Raw genomic sequence first — 15,421 nt, forward strand, 5'->3', positions numbered from 1 at the left:
TATCATAGTGAAACTGGCAAAATACAAGGATAAAGAGAAAATTCTGAAAGCAGCAAGGGATAAACGTGCCCTCACATATAAAGGGAGACCTATAAGACTCGTGACTGATCTCTCTTTTGAAACTTGGCAGGCCAGAAAGGCTTGGCACGATATCTTCAGTGTGCTAAACAGAAAAAATATGCAGCCGAGAATCCTTTATCCAGCAAGTCTGTCATTTAGAATACAAGGAGAGATAAAGGTCTTCCCAAACAAACAAAAACTGAAGGAATTTGTCACCACTAAACCAGCCCTACAAGAGATCCTAAGGGGGATCCTGTGAGACAAAGTACCAGAGACATCACTGCAAGCATAAAACATACAGACATCACAATGACTCTAAACCCGTATCTTTCTATAATGACACTGAATGTAAATGGATTAAATGCGCCAACCAAAAGACACAGGGTATCAGAGTGGATAAAAAAACAAGACCCATCTATTTGCTGTCTACAAGAGACTCATTTTAGATCTGAGGACACCTTTAGATTGAGAGTGAGGGGATGGAGAACTATTTATCATGCTCCTGGAAGCCAAAAGAAAGCTGGAGTAGCCATACTTATATCAGACAAACTAGACTTTAAATTAAAGGCTGTAACAAGAGATGAAGAAGGGCATTATATAATGATTACAGGGTCTATCCATCAGGAAGAGCTAACAATTATAAATGTCTATGCGCCGAATACCGGAGCCCCCAAATATATAAAACAATTACTCATAAACATAAGCAACCTTATTGATAAGAATGTGGTCATTGCAGGGGACTTTAACACCCCACTTACAGAAATGGAGAGATCATCTAGACACACGGTCAATAAAGAAACAAGGGCCCTGAATGATACATTGGATCAGATGGACTTGACAGATATATTTAGAACTCTGCATCCCAAAGCAACAGAATATACTTTCTTCTCGAGTGCACATGGAACATTCTCCAAGATAGATCATATACTGGGTCACAAAACAGCCCTTCATAAGTTTACAAGAATTGAAATTATACCATGCATACTTTCAGACCACAATGCTATGAAGCTTGAAATCAACCACAGGAAAAAGTCTGGAAAACCTCCAAAAGCATGGAGGTTAAAGAACACCCTACTAACGAATGAGTGGGTCAACCAGGCAATTAGAGAAGAAATTAAAAAATATATGGAAACAAACGAAAATGAAAATACAACAATCCAAACGCTTTGGGACGCAGCGAAGGCAGTCCTGAGAGGAAAATACATTGCAATCCAGGCCTATCTCAAGAAACAAGAAAAATCCCAAATACAAAATCTAACAGCACACCTAAAGGAAATAGAAGCAGAACAGCAAAGGCAGCCTAAACCCAGCAGAAGAAGAGAAATAATAAAGATCAGAGCAGAAATAAACAATATAGAATCTAAAAAAACTGTAGAGCAGATCAACGAAACCAAGAGTTGGTTTTTTGAAAAAATAAACAGAATTGACAAACCTCTAGCCAGGCTTCTCAAAAAGAAAAGGGAGATGACCCAAATAGATAAAATCATGAATGAAAATGGAATTATTACAACCAATCCCTCAGAGATACAAACAATTATCAGGGAATACTATGAAAAATTATATGCCAACAAATTGGACAACCTGGAAGAAATGGACAAATTCCTAAGCACCCACACTCTTCCAAAACTCAATCAGGAGGAAATAGAAAGCTTGAACAGACCCATAACCAGGGAAGAAATTGAATCAGTCATCAAAAATCTCCCAACAAATAAGAGTCCAGGACGAGATGGCTTCCCAGGGGAGTTCTACCAGACGTTTAAAGCAGAGGTAATACCTATCCTTCTCAAGCTATTCCAAGAAATAGAAAGGGAAGGAAAACTTCCAGACTCATTCTATGAAGCCAGTATTACTTTGATTCCTAAACCAGACAGAGACCCAGTAAAAAAAGAGAACTACAGGCCAATATCCCTGATGAATATGGATGCAAAAATTCTCAACAAGATACTAGCAAATCGAATTCAACGGCATATAAAAAGAATTATTCACCATGATCAAGTGGGATTCATTCCTGGGATGCAGAGCTGGTCCAACATTCACAAATCAATCAACATGATACATCACATTAACAAAAAAAAAGGTAAGAACCATATGATCCTGTCAATCGATGCAGAAAAGGCCTTTGACAAAATCCAGCACCCTTTCTTAATAAAAACCCTTGAGAAAGTCGGGATAGAAGGAACATACTTAAAGATCATAAAAGCCATTTATGAAAAGCCCACAGCTAACACCATCCTCAACAGGGAAAAACTGAGAGCTTTTTCCCTGAGATCAGGAACACGACAGGGATGCCCACTCTCACCGCTGTTGTTTAACATAGTGCTGGAAGTTCTAGCATCAGCAATCAGACAACAAAAGGAAATCAAAGGCATCAAAATTGGCAAAGATGAAGTCAAGCTTTCGCTTTTTGCAGATGACATATTATACATGGAAAATCCGATAGACTCCACCAAAAGTCTGCTAGAACTGATACATGAATTCAGCAAAGTTGCAGGATACAAAATCAATGTACAGAAATCAGTTGCATTCTTATACACTAACAATGAAGCAACAGAAAGACAAATAAAGAAACTGATCCCATTCACAATTGCACCAAGAAGCATAAAATACCTAGGAATAAATCTAACCAAAGATGTAAAAGATCTGTATGCTCAAAACTATAGAAAGCTTATGAAGGTAATTGAAGAAGATATAAAGAAATGGAAAGACATTCCCTGCTCATGGATTGGAAGAATAAATATTGTCAAAATGTCAATACTACCCAAAGTTATCTACACATTCAATGCAATCCCAATCAAAACTGCACCAGCATTCTTCTCGAAACTAGAACAAGCAATCCTAAAATTCATATGGAACCACAAAAGGCCCCGAATAGCCAAAGTAATTTTCAAGAAGAAGACCAAAGCAGGAGGCATCACAATCCCAGACTTTAGCCTCTACTACAAAGCTGTAATCATCCAGACAGCATGGTATTGGCACAAAAACAGACACGTAGACCAATGGAATAGAATAGAAACCCCAGAACTAGACCCACAAACGTATGGCCAACTCATCTTTGACAAAGCAGGAAAGAACATCCAATGGAAAAAAGACAGTCTCTTTAACAAATGGTGCTGGGAGAACTGGACAGCAACATGCAGAAGGTTGAAACTAGACCACTTTCTCACACCATTCACAAAAACAAACTCAAAATGGATAAAGGACCTGAATGTGAGACAGGAAACCATCAAAACCTTAGAGGAGAAAGCAGGAAAAGACCTCTCTGACCTCAGCCGCAGCAATCTCTTACTCGACACATCCCCAAAGGCAAGGGAATTAAAAGCAAAAGTGAATTACTGGGACCTTATGAAGATAAAAAGCTTCTGCACAGCAAAGGAAACAACCAACAAAACTAAAAGGCAACCAACGCAATGGGAAAAGATATTTGCAAATGACATATCGGACAAAGGGCTAGTATCCAAAATCTATAAAGAGCTCACCAAACTCCACACCCGAAAAACAAATAACCCAGTGAAGAAATGGGCAGAAAACATGAATAGACACTTCTCTAAAGAAGACATCCGGATGGCCAACAGGCACATGAAAAGATGTTCAACGTCGCTCCTTATCAGGGAAATACAAATCAAAACCACACTCAGATATCACCTCACGCCAGTCAGAGTGGCCAAAATGAACAAATCAGGAGACTATAGATGCTGGAGAGGATGTGGAGAAATGGGAACCCTCTTGCACTGTTGGTGGGATTGCAAATTGGTGCAGCCGCTCTGGAAAGCAGTGTGGAGGTTCCTCAGAAAATTAAAAATAGATCTACCCCATGACCCAGCCAATAGCACTGCTAGGAATTTACCCAAGGGATACAGGAGTGCTGATGCATAGGGGCACTTGTACCCCAATGTTTATAGCAGCACTCTCAACAATAGCCAAATTATGGAAAGAGCCTAAATGTCCATCAACTGATGAATGGATAAAGAAATTGTGGCTTATATACACAATGGAATACTACGTGGCAATGAGAAAGAATGAAATATGGCCTTTTGTAGCAACGTGGATGGAACTGAGAGTGTGATGCTAAGTGAAATAAGCCATACAGAGAAAGACAGATACCATATGGTGTCACTCTTATGTGGATCCTGAGAAACTTAACAGAAACCCATGGGGGAGGGGAAGGAAAAAAAAAAAAAGAGGTTAGAGTGGGAGAGAGCCAAAGCATAAGAGACTGTTAAAAACTGAGAACAAACTGAGGGTTGATGGGGGGTGGGAGGGAGGGGAGGGTGGGTGATGGGTATTGAGGAGGGCACCTTTTGGGATGGGTACTGGGTGTTGTATGGAAACCAATTTGACAATAAATGTCATATATTGAAAAAAAATAAAAAATAAAAACTGAGAACAAACTGAGAGTTGATGCGGGGTAGGAGGGAGGGGAGGGTGGGTGATGGGTATTGAGGAGGGCACCTTTTGGGATGAGCACTGGGTGTTGTATGGAAACCAATTTGACAATAAATTTCATATACTGAAAAAAAAAAGCTGCTATACTTGATAAATTCCAAAGTTACTGCTTGTGATTAAATAACCCACTTCTTTCCTAATTTTTGTTGTTGTTGTTGAAATAGGAGTTGAAGTCTGGAATTTTCTCCACCAAGAGTCTTTTATGGATCTTCTACAAATTTCTTACTAATATGTATTAATTTCTTAACATTTTTCATTTGATTGTTTCCCCTATGCTCTCAGTACCCTTTATCAAATTTTGGGTTCCAAGGATTTATTTTTTTCACTTACATTGTAGATAAAGAGGCAGGATAACACAGAGGAAAATCAGCGGAAATGGACTGAGAAACAAACTGATATGTAGCCCTGGGGCTCAGTTTTTCCTTCCATTTTTAGGAAATGAGGCTAGATAACAGTGTTCAAATCTTAGATGAAATGCCAATATATGGAACAAGTAAATAGGATTTTAAAAATTAACTCTGGGTGGCTTAGTCAGTTAAGCATCTGACTCTTGATTTTGGCTAAGGTCATGATCTCACGGTTTGTGAGTTTGAGCCCCGCGTGGAGCTCTGTGCTGACAGTGGGGAGCCTGCTTGGGATTCTCTCTCTCCCTTTCTCTCTGCTCCTTCCCCATTCATGAGGACTCAGGAGTGCTCCCTCTCTCAAAATAAATAAATAAACTTAAAAAAAAATAACTCTAAAATCATTTTATGTACAAATTTATAATATTTACTTATGATGACAGTGAAAACATGAAGCAATTTTGATCAACAGAAATGTTTAAAGTCAGGAGTTGAACTTATTTCTGTAGTTGGTTTTGGTTGCTCTATCTGAAAAACAATTCATCCAAAGAAGTAGTTATATACATTTTAAAACAAGAGCCTTGCAATCTCAGAGTAGTTGAAAATAATTTATATCCAGAGGTTTGCATAAAAACCAGTTAACCTGATAGTACTTTAAAACACCAATGTACTACAGTATGTCAATGTGGTTTGTAACATATATGAATGCATATATATTTTTACAAATTCAAAGACATTTAAAAAATATGAAACAAGAATCTGCCAACTCTCTGAAGACCTACCTGGAAACTAGTTTTGTGAAAAATAATATGAAAACTCTGGCCTATAGCAGGTCTATGATTCCTTCCAGTTCTAACAAAGTCAGCAATGTTAAGTTTGAGAGAGAGAAAAAAATCTGTGAATAACCTTACTGCCATTTTTATATTGTGAGAATTGGATGAGAAGATAAGGCAGAAGCACCATAACAAAGTGGCTAATAGCATGAGCTCTGATATAAGACATGGATTGGACACTGCAACAAGTAATGCAGCCTTCGGCAAACCGCCTAACCTATGTTTCATTTTCCTCATCCTTGACATGAGAAAGAATAGTGCCTGTCTCTATAACCACAGAAAAGATTAAATGAGGAAGATGCAAAAACGAACTTTGGATGACCTTGTGTATAGCTGTTAAGAAAAAAAGTAAAAGAAAGTTCAAACCTCTGATACTTTTGGGTCTGTGTAAGGTCTCAGCCCCAGATACCACTAATAGGTAGCCTACTCAACTCAAAAGAGTTTTTGGTTCTAAGATCCTTATTCAAATCAACACATAAGCAGCATGCTAACAGCATGCTAACAGCAGGCTAACAGGATACAGGTTCTCATTTGTATGTAAGGATGGTTCAACATGAAAATCAATCAATAAAATACACTCCATTAACAGAATGAAGGAAAAGACTCCACATGATCCTCTTAATTGATGCAGAAACAGCATCTGACAAAATTCAACATCCTCTCATGATAAAAATAACACTTGGCAAACTAGGAAAAGAAGAAAACTATTTCAACATCGTAAAGGCCATATATGAAAAGCAAACAGTGAACATCATATTCAATGGTGAAAGACTGAGATTTTTTTTCTCTAAAATCAGTAACAAGCCAAGGATGCCCACTTTTCACCACTCCAATTCATCATAGAAGTCCTAGTCAGAGCAATTAGGCAAGGAAAAGAAAAAGGCATCCAAATTGGAAAGGAAGAAGTAAAATTATCTCTGTTGCAGACAATATGACCTCACATGTAGAAAACCCATACACACACACAAAAAAACCTGTTTGCAATAAATGAATTCAGCAAAGCAGGATACTAAATCAACGCACAAGATCAGTAGCATTTCTATGTACTAACAATGAACAATCTGAAAAAGAAATTAAGAAAACAATTTCATTTATAATAGCATAAAAAAGAATTAAATACTCAGAAATTAACTAAGGAAGGCATGTATGCTGACAACTATGAAACATTCTGAAAGAAATGAAGCATACAAATAAATAGAAAGACAGGCCACTTTATGGGTTGGAAAACTTCATGGGTTGGAAAACTTCATATTGTTAACATGTTAATACTATCCAAAGCAATCTACAGATTCAAAGCGATCTCTATCAAAACCCCAATGATATTTTTCACATAAATAGAGAATTCATCCTAAAATTCACATGGAATCTCAAGGGAACCTCTACAGCCAAAACAATCTTGAAAAAGAATAACAAAGTTACAGGTATCAAACTTCCCGATTTCAAAACTTACTACAAAGTTACAGTAATCAAGCAGTGTGGTACTGGCATTAAGACAGACATTTAGACCAATGATATAGAAGAGAGAACCCAGAAATACACTCTTGCACATATATTCAAAAGATTTTCTACAAAGATGCCAAGACCACTCAATGGGGAAAGGCCAAGTCCTTTCAACAAATGGCACTGGGAAAGTTGAGTATTCATGCCAAAAGAATGAAGTTGGACTCTTACCTTACCTTACTACAACAAATACAAAAAATTTACTCAAAATGTATCAAAGACCTAATGTAAGACCTAAAACTATAAAACTCTTAGAAGAAAACATAGGGAAAATCTTCATGACACTGGATTTAGCTATACTTTCTTGAAATGTTTATGTGCACATATTATGTGCTCAGGCATGGTTTAAAGTTCTTAGGACACACCACTAAAAGCATGGGCAAAAAAATTAAAAGTGGATAAACTGGACTATACTAAATAAAATTAGTTTTATGCACCAACAAACAGTATCAAAAGAATGAAAAGGCAACACATGGAATGAGAGAAAATATTTGTAAATCATATGTTTCAGAAGGGGTTAATATCCAGAGTAAATAAATCCTACCACTCAACAACAAAAAAGCAAACAACTGATTGAGAAAATGGCAAAGTACTTGAATAGACATTTCTCCAAAGAAGATAAGCAAATGGCCAATAAGTATATGAATAGATGCTCAATATCATAATCATTAGGGAAGTACAAATTAAATCAATGAGATGCCACTTTATACCCATTTGGTGGCTATTATCAAAAACCAGAAAGCAGTAAGTGTTGACAAGGATATAAAGAAATTGGAACTCTTGTACACTGCTGGTGTGAATGTAAAATGGTATGGCTGACATGGAAAACAACCCAAGTATCTACTGATGGATAAATAGATAAACTAAATGTGGTACATATATATAAAATAATATTATTCGGTCTTAAAAAGGGAAGAAATTCTGATACACACTATAATATGGATGAATCTTGAGGATATAATGATACGTGAAATAAGCCAGTCACAAAATAACAGACACTGTATGATTCCATTTATGAGGTATGCAGAGGAGTCAAATTCATAAACACAGAAAATAAATGGTGGTTGCCAGGGGCTAATGGGAGAGGCTAATGAAGAGTTCTTATTCAACAGATACAGAGTTTCAGTTCTGAAAGACGAACAAGTTCTGGAAATGGATGGCTGTAATACTTGCACCAATGAACTATATACTTAAAAATGGTTAAAATAGTAAATGTTATGTATATCTTAACACAATGTTAAAAAACCCACTATCAGGACAAAATTGTTAAACAACCCCCACCACCCCCTATTCCCATCCTATATGTTCTGTAGGAAGAGTAATTGATTCATTCATTCATTCAGTCATATTATGTGCTCAGGTATGGTTTAAAGTTCTTAGGACACACCAGTGAATACAAAGATCCAAATTCCCTGGGACTTAAAATCTAGCGGCAGGAGGAGGAGAAAGATAGAGAAAAACAAAGTAACTTATTTAGTATGCTAGAAAGTAGTAAGCCATAATGAAAAAATAAAGAGTAGAGAATAGTAAGGGAGGAATGTTAGGCTAGGTGTGGAACTCATAAATGTTAAATAGGGCCAGAATATGCCCCACTGACAAGGGGACATTTTGGCAAAGATTTGTTAAGGTAATGTAGCAAATCAAGTGAATATATGGACAAAGATCATCCCAGAAATAGGGAACAGCTAAGGGCCTAAGAAACTGGCCTGTTGTTTCAGCAACAGCAAGAGAGCCAGTGTGGTTGGAGCAGAGTGAGTAAAGGGAATAATGGTAAGAGATACTGTTAGAAAGGTATAGGCCATTGTAAATCTTTTGCTGGATATAATCTGGAGGTAGAGCCAGTAAGATCTCTTGGAAGATTATGGATAACATAAGAGAAGAAGAACCAAGGATGATGCTAAGGTTTCAGGTCTTAGCAACATTAAAGATGAAATTACCATGAACTGAGATGGAACAAGTTGCAAGAGAAGCAGGTTGGGAGAGGAAGACTAGGTGTTCAGTGGCAGACATATGTGTTAGCTATACCTATCAGATATTCAAATACAGATATCAGAAGGTAGTTGGATATATGAGTTTAGAGTTCAGGAAAAAAGATGTGGCTAGAGATATAAATGAGCATATATATGGTATGTGAAGCCAAGAAATCAGATAAGGTCCCCAAGGGAATACAGATAGAGAAGAAAGAGGTCCAGAGTCTAAGACCTAGAGTAATAAAACATGAAGAAGTTGGAGAAGAGAGGAAGAATCAGCAAAGGAGACAGAAGGAATGACCCAAGAGGTCAATGGGAAACCAGAGACCTCATTTGAACGTGGGTCCATTCATTACTCTTCTTTAACCTTGTGAAACAGTTTCATCTCTCCATGTTTTGATTTTCCTTGTCTGCACAATAAACATAATACCAATTACCTCATGTAGTTGCTGTGAGATTTAAATGAGACCAGGTATTGGAAAACAGCTAGCCCATGTAGTACTGAGACTGTGCAAGAGCACAATAAATGGTATGTTATTAAAATGATTAACAACAATGAATGGTAGTTCCCTCTCAGGCTATTATAGTCATTTATTCTAACACTTTACATAAAATTAGTTAGGAACTAGAAACAAAGGCAATAGACACCCACAGTAAGCCTGCAATCTACTACACCAGCCTTAACCTGATGGTTCTTCTATCTATAAATAAGCTTTATCAAAACACCTGGTTTTCCTTGAACATGCCCTGTAAGTCCTGCCTCCCTTCCTTGCTCATGTTGCTCTCTTTGCTTCATTTACTCTATTTCCATATATACTTAACTAAAATTCTAACCCATTCTTTCAAGGCATACCACAAAAGCCACCTTCTGCTTTGAAATCATTCATGATTTACCCTGATTGGAGGTGATCTCCCTTTCCTTTAAATTTTTACAGTTTTGATGAACTTCCATGGCACTTACCATTTCAATCAAGAGTTAATTACAGTTGACCCTTGAAGTGTGTTATATGCAGATTTTTCTCAATAAATGCAATATAGTACTGTCAATGTATTTTCTTTATGATTTTCTCAATAACACTTTCTTTTCTCTAGCTTACTTTATTGTAAGGATACATATAACATACAAAATATTTGTTAATTGACTGCTTATGTCATTGGTAAGGCTGCTAGTCAACAGTAGGCTATTAGTAAAGGTTTTGGGGAATCAAAAGTTATATGAGGATTTGCACCTGCATGGGAGGGAGGTCAATGTCCCCAACCCCCATATCGCTCAAGGGTCACCTGTATAAATATATTAACCTTTCATTTTATTTTCTTAGGTCTTCCTTTCTAATCATACAATATCCTTAACAATATATTAATTCATCAGTTTAATAATGAGAGTCTAAAAAATGCACATGTATTTTTAAAAGATATTAATTTAACCACTGTTACTTCAATAAGCCTTTTAGAAATCTTATTTGCTGCTATTCTAAGCTTTGGCTTAAATCAATACCCAGCACTACATTAAATCTTGTTTTCTACATATCTGCCTATTATATTCCTTTTTGTTACTCGTGTTGGAAGTTAATTTCCAACCTGAAAACAACACACACTGCTAAATTTCATATTGTTATAATTCGTACAAGAAATCCAAATTGTGAAGGCATTTCTACTAATTTTTCTCTATGCTCATAATCCTCAACTTGTCACATCAGCAAATTTGTGTACTGAATAACTCACCCTATATTCATCTGGAAAAATAAGGAAATCTATTTTAGCATGGTAACTTGAGGAATTTACATGTTTGCATCCACTTCCCTCTAATTTCCTGCTCTCCTACACAATAGATGATCTGTTTTATTTTTTAATGAATAGTGAGAAAGAAGCAGTGTTACTTAGTTGCAGAAGCTTTTAGACAAACCGGACTTTGGTTTGAATCTTGGCTTCACCTGGTTCAAATCTAGTAAACTATACAATTTTGATCAAGTTACTTAAAGTTCTGGTCCTCAGTTTCCTGGTCTTCAAAATGGAAATATTACTTAAAAGGATAAATTGAAAATTAGATACCATAAATAAAGCATAAAGACCGGATGCTAGAATAACATTTAGCTTTTCTCTGTATTATTAAAAGAATCTATCCATTATTTGTAAAGCTATTACCATTACCTACTGGAAGCAACTAGTTTTTAAATTTAGGCCAAGATCCATTAGAGTCGTTACTGACTTAGAAAATGCCAAACAACACTGCCTTTTATAAAGCAAAAAAAATTTTTATTGGTTTTACTGGCTAGAGTACATTTTCTAGCAAGATTTTTTTTTTCAATAAAGTATAGCTGACATACAATGTTAGATTAGTTTCAGGTGTACCACACAGTGATTTGACAAATTTATATGTCATGCTATGCTCACCATGAGTGTAGCTACCATCTGTCACTGCACAACACTGTTATAATAGCATTGACTATATTCCCCATGCTGTACACCTTTTATTCCTATGACTTATTCATTCCATAACTGGAAGCCTGTATCTCCCAATCCCTTCCAGTAAGATCTTTAACATGAATAATAAATGAGATAAATGAATAAGAAAAGTAGAAAGTGATACGCCAACATTTGCCATTATTATTAGTAGATTACAATTGGCTCTATGCAGTAATTTAAAAAAAAATTTTTTAGTGTTTATTCAGTTTTGAGAGACAGAGAGCAAGCAGGGGTAGGGCAGAGAGAGAGAGGGAGACACAGAATCCGAAGCAGGCTCCACGCTCCAAGCTGTCAGCAGAGAGCCCGACGTGGGGCTCGAACTCACGAACTGTGAGATCATGACCCAAGCCGAAGTTGGACACCCAACTGACTGAGCCACCCAGGCGCCCCAACTATGCAGTAATTTTAAAGCCTTAAGTAAGTAAATAGGACAAATATATTTGGAAACAAATAAAAAAGAAGCTTAAAGAAAAGGGTAATATTTACTGTTCAAAGAAACTGATCAATTATTTCCTTACCTGAATCACTTGCTGCAACAACAACTGTTCCACCAGGAGCAAAAGGATCATTGTGCTTCAATGTTTCTACCTAAAAAAATTACACAAAATCATGATTATGAGAAGCAATGTTTCACAGCTGAAACCTCATTGCCACACCAAGGAAAATATTCTTCACAAACTCTAAATTAGTTAAGAAATACAAGGCATTAGGAATAAATGTTTCCCCTTATTGATTTGCAATCTAATTAAATTGGAATGATAAACATCATTTTCTAATCTTCTTTTATTGTATAATATAATATCCATTCAAAATGGTATATGAAACATGCATGTCTTGACAAACAAGTATCAAATGAACACTTATGTAATCACCTTCTAAGAAACTGCCAACACCTCAGAAGTCTTATGTGCCCCTCTCCAATCACAATACCATCCTTCCTCGGTAGAGGTTATTATCATCCTGACTTTGGCGGCATTCATCTCTTTTCTTCATAGTTTTGCTACTGGTACAAATACACACTATTACAACTTTTCATTTTGAGGTAATTTTAGATTTCTAGAACAAGTGTAAAGATAATACAGAGAGTTCCATATATCCTTCACTCAGCTTCCTCTAATATTAATATCACATGTAATCATAGTACATTATTAAAACTAAGGAATTAACACTGATAACAAAACTATAAGCTATAGATTTTATTTAGATTTTTCCAGTTTTTCCACTAACATCCTTCTATTCCAGGATGACATGTTGCATTTAGGGTGCATACTATTCTAACTCTTAAATATCCTAGTACTTAATATCAGTAAATACTAGATTTCTACTTTCTAATTGTTATCTAAAAATAATTCTAGCATTTGTCCCATCAGAGGGACGTACACATGTCCAGAGGAAGGGGGAGAAGAAAGGAGGGAGAAACAGAGGAAGGGAAGGAAGGAGCACTCCTAAAAAGATCCTTCTACTTTCAATAGCCAGGTAAGAATCTGGACCAAGTGACAAGGGTGAGTGGCTACAGAGTGAGGACTTTACCAGAAGCCAGAGATTTCTGCTATAGAACTGTTTTCCTAACTTATTTTAGTTTTTAATCATAAACAAAGTATGTACTTAGGAAGAATTAACTGAACTTCCTCTTTCTGGCATCAGGCTCTTGTTAAGAAGCCAACAAAAGCCTTAGCAGACTGTTAGATGAAAGGGGCATGAAAAGGGTTTGGGAACATTTATCTCCTCTGACTCATGGCTATCCATGTCATGTGTATTACAGGCTCTATTTCTAATCATCAAGAAATTGGTTATTACAATTGAATGTCAAAGAATATTGCAGAGCTCAATTGATACATTTCCAAATAAAACAAATGTATTTGAAAAGAGAAAAGTATTGCTAACCAGGACTTGTAGTACAGTCTCTCTTTATAAAAGAGAACCCATTTAAACTACTATTAGAAAGTGGTATATATACACACAATGGAGTATTACTCGGCAATCAAAAAGAATGAAATCTTGCCATTTGCAACTACATGGATGGAACTGGAGGGTATTATGCTAAGTGAAATAGTCAGAGAAAGACAAAAATAATGTGACTTCACTCATATGAGGACTTTAAGAGACAAAACATATGAACATATGGGAATAATATAAAAAATATAATATAAAATAATATAAAAACAGGGAGGGGGACAAAACAGAAGAGACTCATAAACATGGAGAACAAACCAAGGGTTACGGGAGGGGTTGTGGGAGGGGGGATGGGCTAAATGGGTAAGGGGCACTAAGGAATCTACTCCTGAAACCATTGTTGCACTACATGCTAACTAATTTGGATGTAAATTTTTAAAAATAAAAAATAAAATAAAAAAAGAAGTAGTTAATATTAATGAAGCTTTTAGAACTAAAGATGACTACTTATTTTAACTGATGCCAATAATATTATTATAAAACGATCACACTAGCTTATATTCTGATTATATTTGCTGAATGAATAAAGAGCATTCAAAGGGGAGCCTGGGTTACTCAGTCGGTTCAAGTGTCCAACTCTTGATTTCAGCTCAGGTCATGATCTCACGGTGCATAGATTGAGCTCTGCATCAGGCTCTGTGCTGACCACACAGAACGGGCTTGGGATTCTCTCTCTCTCTCTCTCTCTCTCTCTCTCTCAAAATAAATAAACATTAAAAAAAAGAGCAATCAAAGAAAAATACTAAGCTGGTCTATATAGCCAGATACCTTTGCATGGTTCCTAATTTAATAGTCAAAATACCAGTGTGAGAAATAGTCACTGACGTAACCTAAGTCACCAACTATTATTGCTTCTTCTCTTTACTTTCAGGGAAGGAAATGCTAACAGGCCTGATTTTTAACAAAAGCTTACAGATTTATTTGCCATCACAGAGAGAATTAGAAAAAGCAGGCCTACATGAGTGTTGGGTTTAATTTCTATTACTTCATCACACTGTGCCCCACATAAAAGACCATTAAGACAGTAAGAGGAACAGGAGGGACTGTGCAGCCCATGAAGGAATAAGAGGCCACTAAATGTTAGGTTCAGTGTGATAATTAGGCAATTTAGTACACAAAAGTAATTTCATAACTAAAATTCAGATGGCATGATTTTATAGAATTAATGTTTCAAAATTATCATTGAAATTCTCTCTCTTAAGCATCACTCATCTACCCCTCCACTCTGACTATATCATTTAGTACCTACACAATGCTACCATACACTAGCTAGGACAGTAAGGAATGGCAACTATTTGGTTTGGGTTGGTTTTTTAAATTCCGTCCCTCTGAGAACAGAGACTAGCCTTGAGGGAATAGAAAAGACTTTTGGGGACAGACTCAGACCTGAAAACATAATAGAGGCCTATTTAAAAAAGAAGGAAGATCACAAAACACAAGGGCACTGTAGCTGGGAAGAATAAAGTTTAAATCTTAGACTACCGTGGTGAAGACCTTAGATTTTGGTCAGATAGACCAAGGTCTGAATTCAGTCCTAACACTTACTAACTTACTATCACTTAACCTCTTTAAGCCTCACTTACTTTATCTAGAAATGAGTCTGCCGGTGCCTAGGTGGCTCAGTTGGTTGCATCCGACTTCAGCTCAGGTCATGATCTCACAGTTCATGAGTGTAAGCCCCTCATCGGGCTCTGTGCTGACAGCTTCCAGAGCTTGGAGCCTGCTTCAGATTCTGTGTTTCCCTCTCTCTCTGCCCCTCCCCTGCTCGTGCTCTGTCTCTCTCTCTCCATCTCAAAAATAAACATTAAAAAAAATTTTTTTTAATTAAAAAAAAAATGAGTCTGGTAACCTGAGCTTC

At 36.5% G+C, this 15,421-nt stretch overlaps 1 protein-coding gene across 2 annotated transcripts in view; it reads right to left on the reverse strand.

Annotated features, from left to right (window-relative positions):
* The window catches only part of EPS15 (epidermal growth factor receptor pathway substrate 15), a 155,583-nt gene that overhangs the window by 20,788 nt on the left and 119,374 nt on the right, over positions 1–15,421 (reverse strand). For both annotated transcript variants that reach the window (XM_042951217.1, XM_042951218.1), the window contains exon 21: positions 12,129–12,198. In XM_042951217.1, the coding sequence (XP_042807151.1) occupies positions 12,129–12,198 (70 nt within the window). The remainder of the gene's footprint in view (positions 1–12,128; positions 12,199–15,421) is intronic.

This window comes from Panthera leo, chromosome C1 (assembly GCF_018350215.1).
Source record: "Panthera leo isolate Ple1 chromosome C1, P.leo_Ple1_pat1.1, whole genome shotgun sequence".
Taxonomy (NCBI): domain Eukaryota; kingdom Metazoa; phylum Chordata; class Mammalia; order Carnivora; family Felidae; genus Panthera; species Panthera leo.